At 42.5% G+C, this 27,141-nt stretch overlaps 1 protein-coding gene across 11 annotated transcripts in view; it reads right to left on the reverse strand.

The window, feature by feature from the left end:
- TCF4 (transcription factor 4) overlaps positions 1-26,497 on the reverse strand; it is a 244,056-nt gene extending 217,559 nt beyond the window's left edge. For 6 of the 11 annotated variants that reach the window (XM_062017205.1, XM_062017204.1, XM_062017201.1 and 3 more), the window contains exons 1-3: positions 25,047-25,137; positions 24,065-24,156; positions 22,226-22,298 (exon numbers count right to left, since the gene is read on the reverse strand). In XM_062017205.1, coding sequence (XP_061873189.1) covers positions 22,226-22,298; positions 24,065-24,136 — 145 coding nt within the window. In that variant the 5' untranslated portion in view covers positions 24,137-24,156; positions 25,047-25,137. Of the gene's footprint in view, positions 1-22,225; positions 22,299-22,914; positions 23,072-24,064; positions 24,167-24,893; positions 24,938-25,046; positions 25,138-25,832 lie in introns of those variants that run through there. The other 5 variants (XM_062017198.1, XM_062017196.1, XM_062017203.1 and 2 more) reach the window with 5 other exon arrangements.
- Between the last annotated feature and the right edge of the window lie 644 nt (positions 26,498-27,141).

Raw genomic sequence — 27,141 nt, forward strand, 5'->3', positions numbered from 1 at the left:
AGGCACTTCTCAGAGGTTCAAATCTATGATTCAGCTCACAGAGTGAAAGACTGACAACTCAATTAAGTTTCTTATTATAGGCATCCCCTAACCCACTAAAAATGTCCTCTCCATTCAGTGTGTCACCACGTACTTATTGCTGCTATTAACCAAAGAAGGGTCAAACACTGTCCTTATCACAATTACACCCTACACCACGATTAAAAAAAAGAAAAACAGCACAAAAGAGTAAAACCTTTCTTTTGCAAAACCATCTTCTTGTGATTTGTAATTAATTTAGAGCTCTATATATAAAGTTTTTCACCATGAATCATTCTGCAGCAATTCGGTTATTTTTTTATCTCGTAAGATTCAGAACAGGAAAATTAAGGAAAAAAAAAATCATCTGATTCATTACCTGTATGGCATGAATCGCATGGAAAAGGCAAAAACAAGCAGTGCAATGTTCTAGAGATTTTTTTTTTTACTTCTAATATAAACCTGTAATAGACAAAAACAGCATTTTGCTTTATTTAAGTAAATCTCCTATTTGATATTATCTCATTAAAGAAGGAAAGCACCCCATTTACAGGACATCTACTTATGATTAAGGCCCTTCCAGGCTTTAAACAAAAGCCATCATCCAAGAAAATATTGATATTTATCTTTCTCTTCCTGACATAAAGTCCTGCAAGAACTCTGAACATTGAATTCCCGGGGCATAGACCAAAACGTTGCTCTGAATCAAACCAGGGCAGCTTCTGAAATTACCACCTTTATTCTGTTCACGAAAGCCCTTCATCTGTAGATAACCACTGTGCAGAAAGAAAGGTAAAGGGATTGTGCTGACTTAGAACTCCAAACTTGATTTCTGTGTTTTAATATACCAGTAAACAAATAAATAAATGAAATAAACCAGAAAGTTGAAGCCCTACTGCTGAACCATCTCATTGTCCCAGTTGACTTGCCCCAGCACCCAAGTGCAGCTCTGCTTCCTCCCCTCAGCTGAGAGCTATTGATTTTAAACCACCTCCCTCGGACAGTCCGGGCTCTGGGAGCTTCAGTGTGACTGTGATGATTTATATCTGCTAATGATCTAATCCCTGTAGGCCTCAAGAAAACCTTAATAGCGTGGGCCTGGCAGCATGAGTGTTATCCGCCCCAGAAAAAATTGAGGTTTGATCTGCAGAAGGAGCTCAGCCCCAAGAGCTGCACCAACACACATCTGCAGATAAATATTATGAAAGCTTAAAAATATGTTTAATTTCAACCAAAATAAAGCCCTGGTGATCACAACACACCTGTAACCCAGACTTTGCTCCTTCAGACCGGTTTATATTCCACAGCTGGTGATGGACCAGCTCCAGGGAGAGCCCCCAAAGCAGGTGGCACAAAGCCAGAAGGATGTCTCTTACTCTTCCTAAAGGCTGACCCAGCACCTATCACTCTGACAGCTCATCAGCCTCCTGACACCACCGATGAAACTGGGCATTTTTTTCCCCCTTTTATGGGTTTAAGATCTCATTTCTAAGGTACCTGAACACAAGTGCAGTGGCAGGAGCTTGCCTTCTGCTCAGCATTACACCTTCCCGCTGCACTGAAGCAGGGGCAGAGTCAATCCATCTTCCCTGCATATCCACGAAGGACCTGGCAGAAACAGCCAACAATGCAGAGCCCAGTCCAGGGGCACGGACCACAGCCCATCCACTCACTCAGAGGCACGTAAACTCCCCGAGTTTAGTAGGTCTCACAGTGTTAAATGAAAATGGAATTTAATCTCATACGTTTATATGAAAAAGGGCAAGTGAAGAAAAAAATCCTGGTGCTTTTAGTCCCTTTTCAATAAGTTATATCAAATAATGTCTTTGGTTAACTACATTAGAGAGCAATTATGAGTTAATGGCTGTCTAAATCCATTATCAGTGTACATTTAACCTTTCAATATTTAAAGATAATATTTAATTTGAACAAATTAATGGACTGCCTGTGAGACCAAATATATCTATTTAGTCTCTCTGGTTTTCCATCAGTGATATTTCCCTTTAGATATCAACTTGTGTGACAAGCAAACTGGCTAAGTTGCTCCTTGCATTCGTACTTCAAATAAACATTAATAATACAGTGCTACAATGACTGAAGTAAAAAATAAGTAATACATTTCGCATCATTACTGATCACATTATTTTCATATCCCTCCAGTTATTTTTAATCCAGTAAAGAAAACATTTATATAGTTGTCTACCTCCTTCTCACTCTTTTCACAATTATTACTACAGTAGAAATTCTACTACGATGCCCAGCTTTTAATGTCAGGGTTACAAAAGCCTTCCTGAGACAATGCACATTCTGGATTCTCATGAAAGATGGCAAAGGTGTTTATGAATTTTCAAGACTGCCTCAGCACAAAATTTGTGTTTCAGAATCATTTACACACTGAAGAAAAATCCCTGTAGAGAAGTTGGAAGCACAACTGCCTATTTTCCCAAACAAACCCCAAACAAATAAGCCACCAAACAAAGACTGATTACCTAAAGACCAAAGGACTCATGGAAGATCCTACTCCTTTCGGATTACAGTTGCCATGGAGTCTTCCCGAAATTTCAAATTAAAATGTACACGGCTTAATACCAATTTTTATGCTTGTTCCAGTGACCAAAAATTATTTAAAATGGCAGGTTTCAAGTGAGTTTCCACACCTTTATTTGAACAGCTAAATTGATAGGCAGGTTTCGAGAACCAAACGTCTTCCTCCAACTCACTGATAACAGAATGAGAAATTCCGATCACTCACTTGGATGACTAATTACACAGCATGGAAAGCTAGAAACGTTTTTGTAAATACTGACACAGATCTAGACAATTCAGTTTAAGGAAGAAAATTTGGTCTTAATTCCAGGGATCTTGGGACTTCATTTTCAAGAGGAGAGGCGAAGAAGCAGGGAACACCTTAAAATACATGCCTCTTCAAAATTTAACTGTCTATGCATGATGCTCCCATGATGTCATTTCTGTAGTCTCTTTTCTCTTAAATAAAAAGGTGATAACGTTCAAAGTTTGCACTATTTAAATAAACATAGGCAAATTATTGCACTTCACCAATGCAGGCATCAAAGTGACTGCAAATGCATTATCATGTCAAAACCTGGTGGAGTTACAGAACTAGGTTGACATCTTATTCACATATTGAAAGGTTAGAGGTGTTCCTCTGTGAATAAGGCACTTTAAATATAGTTTGACTTTGCACATTATGCACGCTTCTGATTCCATGGTACTACTTATCAGGTTCTGTGAGAAAATGCAGAAAAGTTTCCTAGTTGCACAAGCGTGAGCCTGGCAACTGAATCCACCGAATCCAGTAAAGTTACATCCAGCTCATACCATTGTACACAAGTCAAACTCAGTCCATTGCTGAGAGGTGGCCAAAGACAATGGGACTCTTCCTGGATTAGAAATCCTTGTAATTTGGACCAGAGAAGTCCTTATAATTTGGATCAAACTTGAAGAGGAATTACATCTAGGTTACATTTTGACCCCTGCACAATAGAGGAGGATTAACAGTACAAGAGCTGTTCATGCTATCATTCACATAGACCTTCAGAAATCCAAACTACGCTTCACTCAATACCTAAAAGAGCATTCAAAGTGGATGGAAGTCAAAATGCAAGCATTCACTGGCAATCCTACTGCAAGCAAAAGGATTACCCCGGTCCGCTAAACTTGGAGAGCACAGAAAAAATTAAAGAAAATATTGGGAGGAAAAAAAACCACACACACTTCAGACAGGTTTCTGATATCCAGGCAAACTTTTATTTCACTTTAATCCCTACACATCACCACCACCACCACGGTGAGTGAGACAGAATCACAGAATCTTAAGGGTTGGAAGGGACCTCGAAAGATCATCCAGTCCAACCCCATCTGCCAGAGCCGGAGTAGGTCACACAGGAACCTGTGCAGGTGAGGTTTGAATGTAATAGACACGCACAGCAGACACACTGCAAGGATCTGCCTCCTCATCTCAGACATGAGGTGCATCCACAAGAGGAGCATCCTCTTGACTCAGATGCAGACGACCCCATACTACCTAGTTCAGACACACAGTGGGTCTGTATTTTGGGTTGGTGTTTTCCTTTCAGATCAGGAAACAGGATTTAACTGCTCCAGACCTAATAGAATAACAGACTAGACTGATGAAACAGATTCTATCTCCTGCAAAAAAAGTTCTCTCAAAACCCCACAAATCTATAGGGCATGCAGGTTCACTTATTTAAGCAAGATTTTGAAAACAACTGGCAAAAACTTGCTATTCAGACACATGCATACATAGACAGACTATGCTTTTCCACCAAGGCACTCCACCTTACTTTTTACAATGTAAAGTAAAGCAGAAATATTCAATTCACAAATTCACACGTTTCCAAGGAGGAAAAAAAAAACAAGGTAAAATCCAGACTTCCCAAGGAAAAGTCCACAGGCTAACAGTAAGAAAGGCACAGTACACCAGACTCTGTATATATTCTTCTTAAGTGCTGCAGTGGAAATCTCATGTTCACCACTCCTTATTTTAGGGAAGGAGCAGCAATCCCATGGCCAGGGCCCACACAAGTCTGACCCCAGCCAGACTGCACGAAGCCCCACGGATACAAGCAGCCACCTGCACCCACGGCCCTGCCCTACCCAGCCCCTGTGGCACTCTGGTAGCTCAGCTGGAATGGCTCCTGCCAGGCAGCCCACCCAGCATCTGCAAAGTCTCCACATCCATGGAGAGCTCCACAGTTGGGAACGTAGCATGGGGAGCCTTCAGCTGCAGCAATGGTGGGATGGGACGAGACTCTCTTACATCTATGGAGACGGCACCTGCTATCGTGGCATCGCTCCACTGCACTCCACTCCCTCCTTGGGAAGAGTACAGAGCAAGCTCAGCTGGGGCAAGTGCATGCTTGCAGCTGAGAAACAAATGTCTGGTTGAGTTTTCCTATCGAAAAAAGCACATTCCTGTAGAGACATGCCACACATTGGGGGAGGGGGACAGATGGAGGAGGGAAACATGCAATTTAAGTGCTGGAACAAAAACAAGTGAATATAAACTGGCCACATTCAAGTTTTGTCAAAATACTACAATAAGATTTCTGGCCATCAGGACTGAGATGCTGGAATGCTACTGCAAGACAACTTTTTAATCAAAAGCCTTAACAATTTTAAGACAAAGAATAACAATCCAAGCAATACCAGGCACCTGGACCTACTAATCCAAAACCTCCTTTCCAGCCCTAACTTCCTTGTCAGATACTCCAATAAATGGCACTGATATACACTCCCAAGTCTACAAACACTAAGGAAATATTTTGCAGTACAAGCCTTTCACTAGTAAGTCCAACAGCTGGCAACTGAAGACACAGCCATGGGAATGATTAACTGCAAGCAGTCAGCCAGCTATCTACAGAGAGAACCTGATCAGGAATGTGGGATTACCTGTTTTTAACAAATCCGTTGGATAAGAGATTGTATTTTTTTCTGCTCTTACTTGTGAGATGCAACAGGAATCCCAAATGTTCATGGGAACTTATCCTACAATGTCTCAGGATACCCTGGAATACAAAGGGCTACAGCAGGCATTACGGTACTGACCAGCATGGCATGGAGCAGAAAAAAGGCACATGGAGTTTGAACCGAGTACCAACTCAACACTGTAGTATGACCACCAATGACTGTTTGTGGTTATACATGTTTGATTACTAATTTATTTATGAGAAAAGTTGGTTTAACCCAGCAAGGCTGTTGTAAATGGGTTTTTTTTCCTTAATATAGTCAAGAGTCTAAAACAAAGAGTGGGAAACTAACAGCCCACAGACAGGAACAGCTTCCAGCTTGCTTGGTTGGAGACTGTTGTCTGTAAGGTAAGAATGCTTTCCAATTTCCATTTCTTAAATTAAAAAATTAAAAGAAACGCCCTCTCCTTGTATGGCTAAAGCAGGACAACGTGCAGCACTCCAGTAAGGTGTCTGTCTTTGCCCACAGCCTAATAGACTCCAAGGCAAGAAGGGATCATTGTGATGCGCCTGCCTGAAATCATCCACAAGCATTTACAGAGCCTTCCTCACCCTAACAGGTCTATCATCACTTACCTTCAAGGAGCACTGTCCTCTTTGAATCATTGCCTCTAGATTTTTCTGAACTCTTGAGTGAAAAGAGGAGGAATATTTATGGCCCTTCATGGGGAAAGTAATTCTGTTTGTAATATGACATTTGCTAATGACTATAAGAGAAGACATAGAGGCTCTTTTATTTTGTGAATGTGTTTGGACGGTGAAAACAATTATACTTGTAAGTTTAAATCCTGGAAACTAGTGGAAGACTTTCATTTGCTAGGCAGCACACACTAATGCCACGACACTCTCGTCTCTCCCCACAGAAACCTTGTCTATAGCTCAGCTCTTTACAGAGGAAAATACCACCAAGGCTCACTCAAAAGGGAATTACTGGTAAGCTTCTTAGGTGCAAGTTCCAAGCCAAAATTAATCTTGAGACAATTAGATCCAACCCTACTCAGCAGAAGGCAGTTAAGCCCGAAGCTGTAGAACCCAACACCACCGAAATGAGCTTTGGTGGTCAGTGCAAAGAAAGGAAGCGGATGAGCGGACGCTTACAGAGAGCAGGAACTCCGCAAGAGCTCAGTGTTCAGAAGATCAAGTTTACGTTGGGGGCCTCTGGCAAACGGCAGAATTGGGGAGTGAAAACCAAACAAATATTGTTATGCCTTAGCACGCCTCACTAATTTCAGAAATTACAACCTCTGAAACCAATGCCAACAATTAGGAATCAGAGATTGTCCTTTGGTTGTCATCTTAAAAGCTCAAAGATGAGTATATCTACAGACCTGAAAGAAGATAATTGTTGGTTAGACTTCTGTTTGTGACCATCAGAAATGTTACCTTAATTTGGCCTTAACGACCTATAATCTCTTTTAGCATATGGCTTTTAGAATGGTTATTATTCAGCTTGATCTATGGCTATAATGGAGCAGAACAGAACTGTGGGTATAATTAAAATAAGTTCCTGTAAAAGTGGAATATGTAGTACATTGCTAATGTGTAAATGACTAAATAACTTAATTAGGTGAAATGAAGTGCACTTATAACCACAGATGCTTAAGCCGAATCATGATAATGTTGTGTGTGTGAATATATTTTTTTTAAACATGTTTATAACCCAAACAGTAGGACAAGGAAATACAAAGTGTACACTAGTTATAAGGATGGCAGCAAATTTTTCAAAGGCAAGTTTTCCTTACAAATTAGTGTCAAGCTAGTAGAGAAAAATCATTTTTAAATCACTTCAGAGTGTCGAAAGGAAACAACTTTTCAACAGGCTGCTCCAATTCCTGCAAACATCTTTTCCCAGCAAAATCTCAAGCAGAGTATGAGAGAACATCATTCTTCTGGGCAAGCCTGAAAGGATAAATAAATAACTGCAGCCCTCCTTTCCCAAGCCCACCTATTCATCTCAAGCCTTTCCATGACAGTATCCATCTCCTTCATTAGCATAAGTATGTAGGGCAATGAAATGTATAAATCTGCAGAATATTGGCAGACAAAGAGCCCAATCCTTCCTATAGGGAAGTCGGCAGGAAAATTCCCATTGCTTTCAATATTCGAAGGACCGGGTTACAACTGAGGGTGAAAAGCATGTAAAGTGCACTTGACAACTCAAAACATGGGACTGATCTTGACAGTCTTCCATCTGAGACTGTCAAACTGAATACGAGAAGCTCTAAAAATCACTTACAGCACTTGTATTCATTGATTCATCCATATTCATTCTTCCTCTATCACCGAATCCTTACTGTAGGTGAATGTAACGTAACCATGAGCATGATGAGAAGATGAATAAGACAAATTATTGAATGGGTGCTTGAAGGAGGCTTCAGCCAAATAAGCAACCAGGAAATGTGTACTTTAATTTTACATTGAAAGACAAAAAGGAAGGGTACAAGGCAGTACCTAAACAAGCAAGCCTTCTTCTCAAAAAGCAATGATTCTCCTTGCTGCCCTCACTAGAACAGAGGTATCTCAGACTTTACCCTACTAGTTTCCTAGCAGAACACAAGGTTCTCAGATAGCACAAAATGGCACAACTCAGAGGGTGTTTGTAGAGTTATGCTGATTTATTCCAGTTGTGGATCTGACAGATCACAGAAATGCACCACCACTTCCTTACGCATGTTATCTATTATTTTTTATTACTCAAAAGAAAGACAAGGTTACCAAGTCTCAGTACCCAGATCTAACATTTTCCCATCAGTTAACTTTCTCATATTTATTAATTAGCTGCCTCTAATGAGAAGTGCGATATCTGCAGCATTTCCAAGTGAGCCAGACACAAGAAGTGTGAATATCCACCAGAAAAACTGTTTCGAGCACAGCTCATAAATCCACTATTAAACGATAAGTAGCCAGAATTTTGGTGATTCTCTGCAAGGAACTTTCCCAGGTCCACCAGTCAGTAAACGAGATGTTCTTCCTTGAAGTCCTGTCAGGAAAGTCTGATTATATTAAAAAAAGATCAAAACTCTTCTCAGGTTGAAAATAAATTTGAAAATGTGACAATGAATGCAGGAGAGCAACACAGCTCTTCCGTGTAAGCAAACCCGTTTTAAGGCAAGATTTGGACTGAGTCAAAAGTCTCAGAATAACTATTTGGAATCTGCTGCTATTAGTCACTGAGTTGGAATAAAATCAAAAGATGCTAATAATGGAGACGTGCATTCATGACTGCAGAGACACCCTGCCACTCGGAAGGAGGCATTTTATAGGACATGCTGTTAAGAATGAGAAGGAATGGCAATGCAGAGAAAATTTCCTCTCTTAAGGTACAAAGGAGATTTGTATCTCACAGGAAGGGGAGAGGAGGTGTTTTGCTCTCCCGGAAAGTGTCACCCTCAGAAGAGGCTCCATTTCACATCTCCTCCTTGGGAGTCAACTGAAATCAATTAACTCTGCAACTGGAACCAATTAACCCTCTAAGAAGCACAGTACCAAACACAGTGGCAGTCCTAATAAATGTAATAAATATATAAATAATAACAAAACACTACACTCAGAGCACAGTGTTCCAGCCTATACGATACGGGATCCTGATTAAAAACCAAAAATAAAAACAATGAAAAAGAAAGATACAAGTAGACCCAGGGGACATTTAAGATGGGATTCATCTCAGTTAACTTTAGCCATCTAAAAAGCAGGCATCTAGTCACCAAGCCGTCCTTACGTTCAGTATGAAACGATGGGTACCTTGAAAGAGCGGTCTTAAAGCCTTATCTTGAAAAGGGATAAGCCTCCCTATCTCTTTACAGACCCCTATCTCTCTCCACCGACATCGGAGGCACCTAGATGATTACGTTCGATTAAGATGCCAGTCTTTGATGAAAGTCACAGTAGGCAAGATGGGAGCCATCTGTGAAGGCACGAGCAAGCGAGCGGCCCCATCCTTCCCTCTCACCGCACTCCCCTTGCTCGCGCTGGGGAGTTCTCCCATCAGCACAAATGAAAGGCCAGGAAGAGTGCTCTTTCTCAAACATGTCTTTTTAGGTTTGTTTCTGTTGTTAAATTCACTTCTATTTTTATTCAGCATTGTTGTTTTGTTTTCAAACTGACCCCTGGTAAATACAACAGGCAAATCTGAAAATTTACAGATTATCCATTTTCATTTTTGCTCCTTATTTCCTGTTGAACTGCATCTTTTCGACAGCAATGGACAGGGAGGGGGCTTAAAGAGAAAAATATGATCATACATATTAACAAGATATTAACAAAATGAGGCGGTGTTTGTGATCTCTTAGAGGGGCCCTGCAAAGGGCTGGTCAGAGCAAGGGGCTTCATCCCACCACTGCGGAGGCCACTCGAAGTTTATTTTTTCCAGCAGTGGGGATAGGAGCTGAGTAAGAGGAAATAACTACATATTAAAAAGAATAAAGCTGCTTCTTTTATAATCCTGCACTTTCTATTTAAGCTTTCTACTTCGGATTAAGAAAATGACAACTCTCCATTAGGCATGGTATTAGGCACTGCCCTCTTTACAAGCACACTGCAATTTTGCCCAGTGGCAGAGCCAAGATCTTTTTTCTTTTACATTTATGAATATGTTAAAAAATGTTTAGAAACACTTTTTTTTTTAAAGTTTAAAATGCCATGGTTTTAGTATAATAAATCTCATCATCTCCTTATAGTCAGGTACTATGGGTTCAATGGCCACATAAAGCACCTGTGCATTTACAGGCAGTGGATTCCAGAAGAACAAAGACACAAATATAGTCATCACTTCAACTGTTTTCTGGCTAAGATTCAGCTGACAGTTGTTTTTCAGTTCCTTTCCCTATTCATATTCTTTCACTTCTAAATTTTCAACAGATAAACTACTTTACACTCAAAGTAAGGAAACATTGGAGTTAAAGGGGACAATCTTGAACCAAGAGCTTGAGTTACTCTACCAGTCAGCTCCAGACCACCATGCAGTCCAGCAACAAGTTTTTTTCCTAGTCAGGAGAATCCTTACTTTTGGAGGTCGCTTCAGCACTGCCACCCAACACACTCACCATGCATTGGCAGAGGTCTCTACCCTGGATTTGCACTGCAAAAAGATTAAATCTTGCCCCACAGTGTTCAGATAATGAAAGTTTAATGAACTGTAGTGTTTTCCTTGCCCTACAGAGCTTGCATTCATGAGCTCATGGAAAGATCAAAAACAAGTCGCCAAACGCAAAGAAAAAGATAAAATGGGGTGACAAACATCTGGACAAGCTGGAACCCATGTAAAGGTAAGAAGTGCCCATGCTGCTGATCCAATACTACTGAGATAACCTAGATTCAACTCAGTTCTCAACAGAGGCTCAAAAAGACACAAAACATAGTTTTGGTGGGTTTTTTTTTCATTTGACAGCATCTCTGTGCTTCAGTCAAACTGGGTTTGTGGTTAAAAACAAAACGACACTCTACTACCAATAATGTTATTGTGCAACACTTATATCACAGCCAGGAACCCACACTCCCCTGGAGAGGGGGCATCTACAAAACAACACACATGACGAAAGCTGACACAACGCTGACGAAAGCTGTCCTGAGCTGTGGGTTTACTCTCTGGTAACTGGTAGTTTTGCCATGTTAACTTCCTAAGTAGATATCAACACATTTTCAGTAGCTGTTGTACACTTCAGTCACGGGCAAGGAGATGTGAAGAAGCATCAGTACTTCACACTGACCAAATTGCTTAATCAGACCTTGACATGAGCACGAACCTGAAGCACTCGCACCACTACATCTCCAGTAGTGCCAATTAACTGCTTCACTTTTAAGAGACAGAGATAAAAGAAAAAAATAGGGAATATAAATGAGCAAATTAGGAGAAGGAGAAAGACAATGTCCATTAGTTAATAAGCTAGTTCATAAATTTAATGCTCTCATTTGTGATGTTTACAAAATATCTAATTTTAGGAACGTGAATTTTCCTCTGTTTACACAGGACACAATATTTCCTAAGTAAGTAAATCTTTCCAAAGAGTATAAAATCAACAAAGCGATTACATACAGAAAACAAAAGTTAAGCAATGCATTTGCTAACAACTCTTATCCTGAAGAATAAAGCATTATCTAGTCCCTAATCAGGACATAACGCGTATTTTTTCCCAAAGGACTGAAATGGACAAAGTACTGTTAAATTAAGTTGGCTTAGGAGACTCCAGACTAGCACAGAAAACATGAGTGGTCCCGAACAATAAAAGTTTAAGGCAAACCAAACCCAACTACCCTGGCGACAGACAGCAACTAGTCGTTGACCCTAGTCAGTCACAGCACGGGAAGATGAGTTTGTAAGGTCTGACTAGAAAAGCTGCATCAGTGGTATAGAAGCAAAACGAGAGCGTGCCTGACAGGTTACAGCTGCAGCTGGAACCACAGAATGTGATTTATTTATAAGATCAGGCAAATTACTTTCCAAATCTTTGCTTCCATTTCTCTTTCGACTCTCTGCCACATGCACTCAAATACTACCGAAGACAGTATCCTAGGTCTGAAAAATAAAACAGTGCTTCAGAGTCACATGAAGTCATACTACAGAATTTGGTACTGTTTCTCCTGGAGAGGAAATTCACAACTTCAGGTCAACTACACACTATTAACTGCAAAGGAGCAGATTTCAGAAAAGCTACACCAGACAGCTTGCCTAAATTTCACGTAGATGTGATTTATGCTACATGAAATGCTGTGTGAATGAGGTTTGGCACTATTGTTAAGTCTTGAGAGTCCAAATCATCTCCCCTGTGCACAGCCCAAGCAAAACAGTTAATCCTGCAGAAGCAGGAGGGGCAAAGAGCTGGGATCCTCCCGCACACTCGGCAGGATAAGCTTCGGAGCAAACCCAGGACTCGCTACAATGGCCTCACGGCTCCAAAACTTAATCAAGCTATTAGGCCATTTTCTTTCCTTTCAGGAGGTCTGATGGTGAATCTGCCTTATCACAAAGGCAGTAGCCTCATCCCTGCGCTTCTTGAAAAAGATCTGCAGCATTTGAGTAGTTACAAGCCCTAATGGACAGCAGTCATCTAAGGCTAAGGAGCATTCACTCCTAATGCAACACACCTCACACAGCACTGCATGTCATTCCCCATAATTAAGTATGCAAATCTGTAAAGAAATAAAAATCATTTTATAATTACTTCTGTATTATAACTGTACATGCAAGCCTCACTGCTGTCACCTCTCCCTTTTACAAGAATTCCCTCAAAAACGAGGAAACCTCTGCTATACCCTGCAGAGCTGCCAGCAGGGATGGACTATGCTCACAGGTACTCCAAAATAACCAAAGCTCTGGTACTGGGATTACAGAGACAGACTATGTCACAGCCTCATCCCTGCAAGTCTTTGTTTCTAAAATACGAAAGAAGCCCTCTTTTATGTAGTTTCATTAGACAAGGGTGTTTCTGCTGCTGCTCTGTCAGATCTCACCATCCTTTCAAGTAGGAACTGTACCCAAGAAACAGCATCAGATCATCCTGAAGAGAGAGGTAAGAGAAGAGTCTCAGGGAGGAGCACTGCATACCATTATTAAGAGCCCGGGGAATTTATTTGGGTTTGTTGGATTTGTGGAACAACACACGTCCAAGGCTGAAAGTGTAGCTGCCAGCCTTCAGCCCAGTTCAAATACTCAGAGCCATGTCCCAAACTTACCAGAAAGGTTTGTAATGGAAATGCTGACAGACCCTTAAGTCTAGTGGCACTGGCAGGTGCTCCCACAATACAAGAACATAATTCAATCAAGCTTTTGGCTGACGTCACAAAGCACAAAACAACTCAAATGCTTTATGAACAGTACCAGAACCCCTGAGATTCAATTACAGTCTTGATATTCGATCAGGAGTCATACTTAGCTGTTTTCAATATAACAAAACCTTTGTACCAGTTATTTATCAAATAGGTCAATCGTATTTAAATGTACAGTCAGAGGAAAAAGTGCATTGTGCCACGTTAACCTGACAATCCCAAACCTTCAGGGACAAGATAGGCTTTTATTCAAAAAAAAACCAAACCAAAATCAACTCAGCATCAGGAGAGAGTCTAATTTTTATATACGGTAGAACAATAAGAACTGAATCCCTGTTTTCTTGGGGATTACACACATGCCTGAGAATTAATTCAGTGATTTCATTTTTTTTTTGTTGTTGTTCCATTTTTGGACCCCTAAAATTATCCTGGCGCGGGCACCCATCACTGCGTAGTGAATGTAATATGCAATAGAGGGTTTTTTGCCTCATTTTGCTTTTAAAAAATAAACTCTGCTGAGACCCACACAAATAGCCCATAGGCCTGAAAGGATCTGCTGTTAGCACTAAGAATCCAAAGGGAAAATTTCATGTTTGAAGCCCCCTTGGGTCTGTGCTCTTATGAAGCAAGCATCGGCCAAGGAAGAACCCCTTCTTCATCAGGCCAAAGATCACCTTCTGCGGCTCACTTTGCGTGCAGGGTGCTGCCACACGTACACACAGGCTGAAGCAGGGTGCCGTTGCACACACACCTGACAAAGAACAGGGTGCTATTACACCAACTGAAGCAGGGTGTCATTGCACACACGGTCCCGTCGAAGCAGGGTGCCAAGGGCAGCACTGGCCATGGGAAGCACATTACATTAAAGGGCAAGAAGGGACAGAGCTGCTGGGAAGACTGCCGGCAGCGTGCCGGCTCACAGGCAGCAATGACAGCCTGCCATTGCTCACAGAGCCCAAAGCAGGAGCAACTTCACCTCTCCCAGCAGCCCGAGAGCAGGGGAGCCTCGGCTCCTCTGCCCCTGCCTCAGCACACCACAGGCACTGTCCGTGTCCCTTTCTTCAGTTAGTAACTTATGAGCTAATGCAGACTTTGAGTAAAACACTGAAGGCAGAAAATGGAACTCAGATGCCAGGCCCACCGAAGCCAGCTGAAAATGTGAGTGGGCTTTTGGCAAGCAAAGGACCAAGCAGCTACTGAACACACAAGTGTAAGGCCTGGCATCTCTCCCCAGTATCCTGCTGAGACAGCGGAGCAGAAGGCACCACCAAGTGCCAGATTCATCGTTGTAACCTTGGAAGCCTTTTCACCAGGTGAAAAGAAAATCATTATATTCAACAAATCAAGTCTTATGGGATTAGACAAATTCCACAAGAGTACTCTGCAAATACAGCACCGCGTGTGAAGTGTTGTTTCCAAAACAGATCAATACCCAGCACAGGCAACAATAGATTGCAGCTATGTATTGTCATTACTACCAACAGTAGTCTTGAAAGACATCATTAAACGGTGACTGTCACAATAGCTCGAACAGGAACAATGCTGTTACTGCACCTCCACATGAAATACTTTCTCACTGCTCCAAAATCGACCAAGATAAACCCATTTTTAAATACACCTGGTTGTTTGATATGCAGATCAATTGCGCTAGTGTTTACCTTGGCAGAAAGAGTAAATATGCCAACCTTTCTAAACACTTTTGCTATTTCTGTAAATTTGCTAAGAGGAGGAATTACACAACAGCCTCTGAAAACATTAGAAAAATTATCTAAGAATTGGTCATTGCCATCCCCCTGCTTTGCCAAGAAACACTAGGCAAAACACTTTTTTGTGCCCAACCACAAACCCCCAAGTCACGGATTTAAAACCTTTGGATGGCACAAACAGTGAGAGCTGAATTTTGGCGTTTGGGCTAGATCCTGTGAGGCACACGGTAACCCCCGCCCCCAGACGACAAAAGATGTGGAGATCTCTCAACATCTCATTGCCTCAGACTGATGGGCAGCATCAGCTGCATAAAGGCAGATGAGGAAATCTGGTAGTGACTTTTACTTGGCGGTTATTAGTACAGAAAAAATGACACTAAATTATTCAGGGGATTCGTTTTAACTGCTGTTATTCCTCCTGTCTTCTGAGGTGCAAGAGGAATTCTACAGACTAACTACAGACGCTGGCAGATCATACACAGTGTTACATGTATATTAATGCCCACATCTTCAGCAGGACATGTAAAACATTCCCAGGTTATGTCAGCTCTTCTCTCTGATGACCACACAGTCAGCTTACTTGAAATGGAAATTTGTCTGAGCAATGATGGAGTGATCTGGCTGGGGGAATCCAGCCTTCAAACTAGCCTTCAACAGCCAGAAGACAGCAAGCTACGCCTCGGCAGCTCGCTATGTCCTTTGGTAGGAACAGGCACCGTCAGAAAATTATTCACTGATCTGAAATGCCTTGGGGCAACCTCTCCCCTGCCAGCTATGAAGAGCCCTAGGAGATGTAGGCACCTGATTTTCCTAGGGCTGCATTTCACAAGCTTCAAAACAATGGGCTGCCTCAGATTCAGGACGCAAAGCCACTTCTTGAAATGTAATTTCTAGTCCTTTTTAGTTCAATTTAATGATGTCGACCACTCTGGTATCATTTATCTGGGAAAATTTTGGTGAAAGATCTTCAAACCATTACAAACACGTATCCTGTTCCTTATTCAACAACTGCAGATCTGTTATCTTGGCTTATGGGAACTGATCTAAATAACATCATGATATCAAACATTGAAAACCACAGGCCTGAGGCCACCGGGGCTCTACTCTTTTTCCAGGACTTGCAAAAGCACAAATTTCCATATACAAAACGTACAGTTTACCACTGGCAGTAAAAGTTTGATCTGTAAAGCTTACAAAATAACTTTATCAGAGCAGATGAAAAACAAACAAAAAAAAAAAAACGAAGAATCATTTTAAACTCAAAACAAAACTGTTTATATGACAGCTTTCAGGGCTCAGATTCTGTGCATTTAAGAGAGATTCAAGCAATCAGCAGCATAAACTTTCATTACATAGTTGTATTATATATGTTTATGTGACTTAGTTGTTTATCTGTTACTTAAGTGATTTTCTCATTGCAATAGTACAGTAAAGGTATTTGCTGATCTTGTCAAAAAAAAAAAGGTCAAGCAGTTCATATGCAACATTCCCAGGACCTCAAAGCTTGAGCTTAAATCCTTTTATTTACTAGGTAAAGTATCAAAGCAATCACAAAATTCGGTAACAGTTTAAATCACGACCGGGGGATAAATAATAAATTAAATTACATGTTTTTTCTGCAGCACCCAAAAAATAAGCAAGCAGTGAAAGATTAAAATTTGTGTGACCTGGTGTTCACAAGATACACAGGCTGATAACCATTTGTGCCTATTTAATGTTTCTTGGGAATTCAGTCAGCAGAAGCTGCATTTGCCTATGACAAAAATCAGGATGAATTTGGGAGTGGCAGGAGTACAAATCTAATGGGAAGAAGCCAAATTGTACCTCACATGCTCTCAAATGCCTTTTTTTCCTGCATCCCTTACTGAACACGTTAGACAAGCTCTGCACTCCTACTTAATTCCAAGTCAGACCTAAGTTCACTGGTTTAACAGATACACTTTGTTCACAGATCCCTCGTACCCACTGAACGATCTACAACATGATTTCTGTCACTGCCAAACTTGGCAATGGCAGGCACAAATGTCTCCTCCAAGTGACATTTGGCTGGATCTGGCCCCCAAGCATTTCAGTCTCTCAGACAGCTAATGTGTATGTTTTTGAATTATTAAATATATTCAGGAGTCTTGACAAGGTAGACACGCAATGATTATGACAAGGAGTGTTCTTTAAAAATTGCTAACGCATCCAACAGGCATGACTGAACTGCTCCTGATACAATTCGCTTAGCTCAGGTCCAGTGTAACCTCCTCACAGGGTTATTTGTTTAGGACCCTTTCCATTTACTAAGGCTCGTTTTCTTCCAACATCAAAAATCAAGGGGATTCACATCCCCCTTTTTTAATTTATATCTTTTTTAATTACCGAGACAGGACCTCAGCTTCCAGCTTTAAACATATGTGAGGGATTGTAGGTGGCTGTGTCTCTGGAACGTCCTCTGCAGGACACACTCAAGTTTGCTGCTGCCAGCAAGATACTAGCTCAGAAGTAACCTTTCTTCATTGTAACTAAATATTTAGCTCCTCCAAGCATGCACTGTGCGTCTCAGGCCAATTCAAATACCATAGCGTGGGTCTTTTTCTGCCCCCACAGTACTCTCTTTAATACGACTCAGAGGCGAGGAGGATCGAACACTTCACAAGTAAACATAGCTGGAAGGATGGGAGGTAACTAGCATTCTTCTTCTTCTTAATCATAATTACGAAACATTAGAGAAGAAAAATATGGAAGCAGTTGCCTTTATAGCTAAAGCCTCAAGTATTTTTCAACAGGCAAAACAAGAGAGGAGCGTTACAAAGCACAGCCAGGGGCTAGCAGCAGCATCGGCCTGGGTGAGGGACCAGAGCGTCCGTGGCTCAGGGGCACCGTTGTGCCCCATGCCCGGGTGAGCTGCAGACCTGGAACACCGCCTGGCAAACACAGGAAGGTGGTGCAACACACAAGCAAAACCAACACCCAAATTCAATTGTCATTTTCTATGTTTTCTGACATGTAACATTACAAACGTGGACGACCCTTCAGAGACGCCTATGTAATGGCAACACCTATGAACCCACAGCACATCTCTTCCTTGATTATTAGAAGCACTTCTCTGATCTATATGCTTAAAATCTCCCATGTATTTTTAATTGACTCTTCAATGGCAATTCTGCATTATAATACTCCAGATACACTCTTCCAAAATGCTCCCTGGTAAAGGATGTATTCTTCCCTGCTCTATTCCTGCTGACAATAACAGGACTGATGCTTGCATCGGTTATGCTGAGCAGCTACCAAAAGCCTTCCCAAGACAAGGACTGTATGTAACTTAGTTTTTCTGATGATCAACCAATAATGGCAAGATTATACACCTTTCCCAGAAGGCCATATTCCAAAAATGAAATGTACTTTAAAAACTCTATTTGGTTAAAATTTAGTCACAGATGCATCCAAAGTAAACAAAAAAAAAAAAAAAAAAGGACTTCAAAACAGAGCGAAATTTCTGACTTCAAAGTTAAAGATGTATTGATTTGCAGTCACTGTTGGTCTAATGCAGAACAAGCCCTAATCAAACTAATGGCAAAATTAAAAGCAAGCTTTTAAACTCTTTAAACTGACTTTGCTTTATTCATTAGTGTCTGTGGTAGCCAAGACTTTTTGTTAATTTTTTTGTGCTATGGGAATGGCCAATCCTATAAACTCAGTTATTTCACTGCTACTCACACCCACACAATATTCAAACATATACGTAGTGGGCAATCTATAACAGATGCTTGAAAACTTTGGTAAAATTAAACATTTAAAATAGAAGATGCAGAAACTGAACATAATCAGGAAGATGTGGGCTTTGATTAACAGTTCGAAAACTGAAATATGCCAAATGTGACAGACCTAGCAAATTCTGTAGCATCACCAATGTTGAAAAACTGCTTCGAAATCCATTCCCAAAATCGAGGACCAGCAATCAGCATCTTCCCTTTGCTTCACAATGGATCACACTTAGACTATGACAAACACTTCTACTGCACAAGCTAAGGTAAACTCTCCAGAAAATTTCAGAACACCTAGAAAAATTCATTTTATTTTGGCAACTACCCCCAAAAAAGAAAAACAAAAGGTGGGGGAGGGGAGAAAACCCCTGCTTCACTGTAATGGATTTATATTGGTCAATTTAAGTAACAACTATTAAATCACTTTACAAATACAATATAAATTTGAGGTAACTCCAGGGGAGTTTTCTTAAAAATCATTTCAGTCTTCCCCGATTCCCCTGTTAAGGTCAGAGTCTCTGAGCCAGCATGGCTGAATTGTTTTAGTGCTCTCTGCTGAACACCTGCAAACATCAAACAAAAACTCCTGGTCCTTTACTGGGTTGACAAAAGCCTTTCATGTGAAAAATGCTCCATGGGAATGTCACGGCTGTGGCTCAGGTTACATTCCTTTCTCCCTTGCAGCCCTCACCATTTCTTAACATGGTAAGAAGCCATGTTTGTGAAATTAAAGATTAAAAGGAAATGTGGCTTTACTTTATTTTCATTCACACATTACAAATCACAACAGAGCATCATATATTAGATGACTAAAAAGCTATTAAGATGACTTTAAGCATGAAATATTACCATACTTCCTAAAGTACAGTTAGTTTCACTCCAATGCTTGGGATTACTTTTCTCTGGGGTCTTTTTTTTTCCCCCCTCTCCCCTACAAGAGAAGTTTCAGGTTAATGCAGAAGAATGACATCTGCGGTTCCCTATCTCAATAAATATTATTTTTAAAAGAGGATCATTAAGAGAAGGTCAGCTCAGACTTCAGAAAGGCATCTGTCCAGGAGGAAGAACAGGCTGCATTCCAAATCGCTAAAATTCCCTATTATTGATTTGCATAATTAGAATAACAAAATGTGTTCAGTTGTTAGTAACGGAGCTATCTTTAATCCTTTCATACAGTTAGACAAAACATCTCTTGAATCAGTTGTCTAAGAGTTATCATACCAAATCTGAATTTCTCAAGTCCTGGCTCATTTACACCACCGCACACCAAATACTCTTGAAAAGCAAACAGCTAGCTGGCCAGTAAGAGCCCAGGGAAACAATAGCCATGCAACTATCTTCAGGCCACACACCTACCGGGCATCAGCGAGGGGCGATTCGCTGACACCCAGACTCTGACAACTTTTCTAGAATCCCTGATCGCTCACTACAAAACTCTCTGACTCATAAACATGCAGCAGAGATTAAGATAGCAAATCCAAAATCATTTTCCCTCAGAAGAGCATACCCTGTGCTGCATACCATTGTGCAAAGAATCTACCAACATACTGTATACGCTCCTTTATCAAGCAGGGGACTTCATCTTCTGCCATCAGAGACCAGGGTATTTGAGCATTTGCACATTGTTACTGTGTGGGAGAGTTCAGGTGCTATTTTAGATGGTCTGCATCTAACACCACTAACTTACTTCAGCTCACTAAATTATTTTTATGTCTAAAATGATGTCTCAAAGTTACTTTAATGCTTTCAGATGGAGACGTAATAAAAAACACATATCCCCTCAATTTTCCTCACTGTTCAGATTTGCTATCCTGTGGCATTTCTGACCAAAACGACTTCATAGATGAGGTTTATGATGCATTTATCAAATATAAACTATCTAGTCAACTGCTGTTAGACCAAGTGTTAGTTGCAGCACTGACTGGTATACAGGCATGACAAATTGATTTGTCTGGCACAAACACTCTCCGCCTTTCTCCAGCGAAAACAAACATAGTGAATATTATGTATTCGCTTAAATCAGTTCTTAAAATTATGTAATTCAGAAAATGACAAAAAATATGATTAAAATCTTTAGCTTGTGAGATATAAGGCAAATTGTGTTTGGAAAGTTATGCAAATCTAACAGTAAAATTCTCCAAGTCACTGTAGTCATAACATAACCAAATTTGTGAAGATAAAACAAAAACATATTATTGTTTTGAAAGTCTCACTGGAATAAAATTGACAAAGTGAGCGCTTAACGGTTGTAGGCAGCATTTGATCTAGTTCCTTAAAAATGTATATTACGGACTACCTTTAAATTAGGAAGTCTTTGGAAATAAAAAGTTAATTGACATATTAGTTTATTTAATGCAAACGGCTCTACTAATTGAGTCCAAACTGCAAAATACCAGCCACGAAACTCTATGCAATGATGTGTTTATATCTCGATACCCACTGGCAGTTTGCAGTGAAGACTTGTCCAAATTTACCATCGGATTTAGAACAGTACTCTGTGTCTAACAACACTACATGCGGTGTGTTGGTATGTGTAATTCCCTGTGCTTCTAAAACACTGCAACTCTTCACCCGGAGATGTCTGTACGTCCTGTCCAAAACACCACATCCGCAAGGCAGGGAACCCTCTCCAAAGAACTTAACAGAAGAGTAAGGACATTTCAAATGCTTTAGTACCTCTGCTAGTTTTACTTCTAATTGATCAGGCATATTCAAGCCCCTACATAAAACCTGAGTTGCCAGACAATTACTGTACACATACGTTCTACCGCAGAGCTGATATTTCTTTTGCCATCAAACACTGCTTTTGTGGAATAGAGAAGTTGCCCATATAGCACTACCACAGCCAAATAAACAAACGGTCAAACAAACAAATCCTGTGCTTAAATCTCTGGCACTTTTCAGAAGACGGTAAATATTTAGAAAGAAAATGCCCTGTCTTCCCCCAAGAAAAGAAAGTAGTCCAAAGGTTTTAAGTCATCAAAAAATATTCCATCAGCTAAGAGTGAGCTCTTTATCACTAAAGGGTTCTTCTCCTGCAAGAGGTTGGTGTTTATACTCAGATACATGCTTATTTGTTTATTTCATCAGCCTTCAATTCTTATTCACAAAATTAATTCTCAGGCAAAACGTTTTGATTATCATTCCTGACATACAAAGGACAGTATCTGAAATTGTTAATAAAAATCTCCAGTCATCAATTTAAAAAAAGAAAAAGATTTAAACTACCTCACCCCAAACAATTATATACGGGAGAAGTTTAAGGGTTTTTGAAAAAAATCCTAAATGTATGGAAATACTGTGCAGATGTCCTGGTCTCAGGGAAATAACAATAATAGGAATAGCCAGTGCTTAGGAATAATTCCGCTCAAATCTGAATGAATCTGCTCCCCAGAAGAGATTAACACAATCACAACAAAGGTAATGCCTATGCATAAATAACTAACATTTTAACTACATACAAAGCAAAAATTTTACATACTTGAGCCAGTAAAATGTCCACTTGCCAAGGAAGTTGGTCCATTTTTCCCACTGCTCACAGGAGGTGAAAACATCTAAAAAAAAAAACAAAACAAAGAGGCATTACTCCTGGAAAACAAGAGATTCCCGAGTCCACTGTTAGTTCCAAAGTTCCTTCCACATTTGCTGTGAACTATGTTAATAAGTTTGTCTACAACAAAACATCGTCCCCCACAGACCTGAAAACGAGTCAATATTTCTTACAGCCCCCACCAGCCCCTCACCACAATCATCACGTTTTTATTAGCCTCATTAGCTCCCCAAACAGTATTCGCTTCCCGAAGAGTTTGAGCGATGTCAGTCCCCAGCAGCCAGGCTGGGAAGCAGGGCTTGCTCCCCTCCAACTCTCACTCTGACAAAGGCGAAAAAAGTTTTTTTGTTGTTGAAACCTTGGCCATAAACGTAGCAATGTCCATTTCCATCCCGCTTTAGGATTTGTCTGGCATACGTGAACCCAAAGAATAATAATGCAAAGTGCCACCTGCCCTAAATTCTCATTTCGTCTCTAACATGAGAGCAATTTGAAGCAAGGCTCTCTCCCTCTCCCCCTCTCGCTCCCTCTCTCTCTCGCTCCCTCTCTCTCTCCCTAGCATTTATTTCGACCCTAATTGGTTTCTCTCTTCTTCGACGTGTCTAGTGGATAATACGCACCTTCCCTGAGTCAGAGCCTGCAAAAAGCGAAGGAACAAATGGAAAAAGTGCAACAAGCAAAGAGGGGGCTGCAAAGCTGCCTCAGGCTACGTTTCCTGGCCAAACTTCCCCAAGCCATTCCTCCAAAGCAAAGTCTGGAGCAGCAGCAGCAGCACCAGCCTAGAGCAGCCTCATTTACGCGGAGGGGGGGGGAGTGGGGGGGGGGGTGCGGGGAGGAAGGAGGGGGGGTTGTCCAGGTTTTTTCAGGGTGTTGCTGGTCTTTAGGAACATACACACATCTCACAGCACACGGCTTCTCTCCTTAAATAAATAAGTAGATCGATAGATACTCCTGACATATTGGGGGGAAGGGAGGGGATGGGGAGAGGAAGGAAGGGGTTGGGAGGGGGAGCCTGACAAAAAAACTAGACAAGTGCACACGTCCGGATTAACGTTTGGCCTCCCAACCAGCCTGGCCAGAAGCAGCCCAAAGAGACCAAAAAAAAAACCACAACCAAAATCCACCACTTTGTCTTTTTTCTTTTCATTTTGATATTAATAAAAAGCACGCACCACTTAGCTGGGGGGGCTTCGGAAAAGATTGGAGCAGTTTTAATGACAGCAGAAGCCATATGAGATTTCAGTGAAAACTTTAAACTGAGACAGTCATGGATTTCTTTGCACTTTCCATGTGCCAAAAAAACGAAACAAGGGAAGAACTGAAAATAGCATATAAGCAACTAATTAGCAATTAATTAGTTCATGTGCCAACAACGTTATAAAATGTAAAGCACAATAAAAGTGCTAGATTTTGTTATTGCTAACTAATGATGAGAAATGTTCGGTTTTACGGGCGTCTCTTTTTCTATGAATTATTTTAGACAGCCAAGATATTAAAATAAGCCCTGAACACGACTGCATCTCCCATCACATACAATAAGAAATAATAGAAAGACTCTTAATTTTTGTCTTTTTTTTTTTTTAAAGCAAAAAGATATTTACCATGCTTCTAGCTGCTGATTAAAAAATGCCCAATGTACTTAGATCACAGTTTTGTTTTTGTTGGTTTGGTTTTTGGTTTGTTTGGGTTTTTTTTTTTTTCAGTTTAACAGATCAGCTAGAAGATATTTTTTTTTTACAGCTGTTGTTAATTTCCACCGTTGTTTCTTACCGCACTGAAATCCAGTAAATCACTCAGTTCTTTGTCCGTCCCTAAGGCAGCCATTCGCTGTTGGTGATGCATTTTAGCAAAATCACACAAACCTAGAAACATGGAAATAACCGCAATCAGAAACCCAGTCCCGAGCCTTGCAGGAAACACAATCGGGTTTTTTTTTTCACGGGGGTGGAGGGTCGGGGGGTGGGTAGTTGAGAAGAGAGAGGAAAAAAAGATGGAGGGGCAGCAAAAAAATTAAAAAATTTAAAAAACCCCAACAACAACAACAAAAAAAGCGATATTGTATTTCCAAAGAGGCGATCGAAACCCGGTAACATCCACTCTAAACCCAAATCCGGAGGAGAAAAAAAAATAAAAAGCCTCGCTCCCGGAGCATCATTTATGCAACAGGAGGTTCAGCGAGGAATGAATGAGGATCCCAGAGAAGAAACTACAGCCATCCGCTCCCAACTTTTTCCCTTCTCCTTCTTCCACGTAAAGTAGCGTTTAGAGGCTGAAACGGAAAAGAGCGACAACAGCAATGGGGAGGAAAAAAAAAGATGCAAAGTCGCAGGCTACGGAGGCGCCGGTGCGGAGGGACGCGGGCGGGGGGCGCAGAGAGCAGCCTTTGACAATTAGCCCCAATTTCTAATTTGGGGGGGGGGGGGGGGGGTGTACAACAACAACCCGGGAGCGGCTCGGGCCTGTGCGGAGTCAGCGGCGCCCTCCGAGCACCGGGGGGAGGGGAAGGAGGGAGGGAGAAGGAGAGAAGGGGCGCGGAGCCGAGCCGAGCCGAGCCCGGCGCGGCCGCCTCGCCTCGCCGCGCCGCAGCCCCGCTACCCACCACCACCACAGCCGCCGCCGCCGCCGCCGCGCCGGGCGCCCGCCGGCCCCGCGCCCGCCCGCCCGCCCGCCCGCGCGCTGCCCCGGCGCGGGCCCGGCGCCGCCCGCGGAGGGGAGCGGAGGGGCGCGGGGCGGGCGCGCACCGCCCCCGTACCGGCAGAGCATGGAGCTGCAGATCCCGGCCCGCCGCCGCCGCCGCACTTTCGCAGGGATTACACTTTACATGTCCCCAGCTCGCGCACATACACATGGCAAAGCGCGTTTATACGAGGCTGCACATGCACGTGATGCGGGACTTGGCCAAGAGGAACGGGATTTCTTCCCCCAGTATTACCCAGTCCTCGGCTTTTTTTTTTTTTTTGCCTTTTGAATTCTGCTTTGGTTTGGTTGTGACCTCCCTCCCCCGTGCCCACAGTTGAATTTCAAAGCCGAGGTTTCCGATTTACGGAGAACAGCGTTGCTGCAAACTTTGCAAAATCAGCTCTTGGATTCGCTTTACGCTCAAGTTTCTGGGGCTGATGCCAGCGGCCCCCTCCCCCCTCACCACGTTATAGACTTTTTATTTTACATTTTACTATTGCAGGCCCGACACACTATACCAAAAACAAAAAAAGAAACCACCAACAACAACAAAAAATAACCACCACCAAAACAAAAAACTAGTTCGACTTCATTTTTTTTCCGGTAGGAAATAAAGCAGAGATCTATCCCGCTTGGCGTTTTCACCTTACAGTGTACAGCTCACAAGTGTAATTACACCGTGTAGATCTAATGGATATTCACACACGCGAGCAGTTTCGTGTGCGCGCACACGGTGTACTGTCCAGTCTCATCTACACATCGAGTAACTTGCACCTCTTATTTAAATAACATTGGGATCGACAATTAAAAAAAAGGAAAAGCACAGACAAGTTAGTCTAACAGCAAATTGTAACTTTACCTTAAATGGCCACAATTATGTTCACAATATTCCAAAGGGGGGGAAAAAAGGAATAAAAATAAAAAATAAAAAAAATAATAAAAAAGAGTAATCTTCTGCCAAAGTGCTTTATTATCTCACACGTGTGTGACCCTCCAAAACCAGGAAAAAGTACTGTCAGTGTCAGTTCTGCTCCGGGGTACTCCACAGCTTTACAGGCACCCTACACCTGGCTTTGTTGGGATTTGGGGTTCCCGGCCACCAGACGCCCGCCACCAGCTCCCCCACCCTGACAGCCGAGACGCCAGCCAGCCAAAAAAACAAAAAACCGGCAAAAAAAAGCAACAAAAACCCACTAAAAAACACCACAAAAATTAAAAACGCCCAATAACAAAACAAACCAAAACAACAACAAAAATAAAAAAGCGGCAAAAAGAAAGGGGGAAGAAGGAAAAAAAAAAAAAAAAAGGAGGTCCGACAACTTTTCCCTCTATTGTTTTTACAAACACATGGTGACTGACAAACTGCGAGCGCCGGGGCGGCTCGGGGACTTGCCCCTCTGTCCTGCCTTTAAAAAAAAAATCGCGGCGAACTCCCCCGAGCGAGCGAGGAGCCGCCCGTCCCAAACTTGTTCCAAGTTTACAGCGCTCTCCTCCTCCTCCTCCTCCTCACCACCACGGCCTCCCCCGCGGAGACGCGGATAATAGCATCGTTCCCTGGAAGACACATCGCCAGCCGCTCACATCCGGGCAATGCCCGCCGCCTTATAAGCGCCGCCGCCGCCGCCGCTCGCAGACAATGACGAGGGAGGGAGGGAGGCGGGCGGGACGGCGCGGCGCGGCGCGGCGCGGGGCGACCAAGATGGAGGGGCCCGCTGCCGCCATCCCCCCCCCTCCGCCCCGACACCGGCCCCGCGCCCGCGGAGCTCCGCGGCGGCCCCGCGCACCCGCCCACGTGCGGCCCGCGCGGGAGGAGGGGGCACCCGCCGCCGGGTGGGGGGCATCGCCCTCTTCCCACCTTCCCCGCGCCGGAGGGAGCCTGCGGGCACCGGGCACCGGGGTCGGTTATTATGGGAGCAGAGCACACGATCCCGGTGTGCGACCGGCTCCTGACAACGGAAATGCTGGGGAGAATGGGAAAGGGCAAAGCGAGCAAAGGAGGGTGGTGGGGGAAGAAAGGGGAGGCAACGGAGGGGGGCAGTGCAGGGGACGCGGCGCAGGCCCCCGGGGTGGGGATTCAGACAAGAGGGATGCAGCTCAGGGCGGCTGGGGCAGGAGAGGTGTGGACCCTGTTTCTTCTCTTGCGCAGCTGCCTCAAGGGTAGCGGGAGA

This window comes from Colius striatus, chromosome Z, assembly GCF_028858725.1.
Source record: "Colius striatus isolate bColStr4 chromosome Z, bColStr4.1.hap1, whole genome shotgun sequence".
NCBI classification, from domain to species: Eukaryota; Metazoa; Chordata; class Aves; order Coliiformes; family Coliidae; genus Colius; species Colius striatus.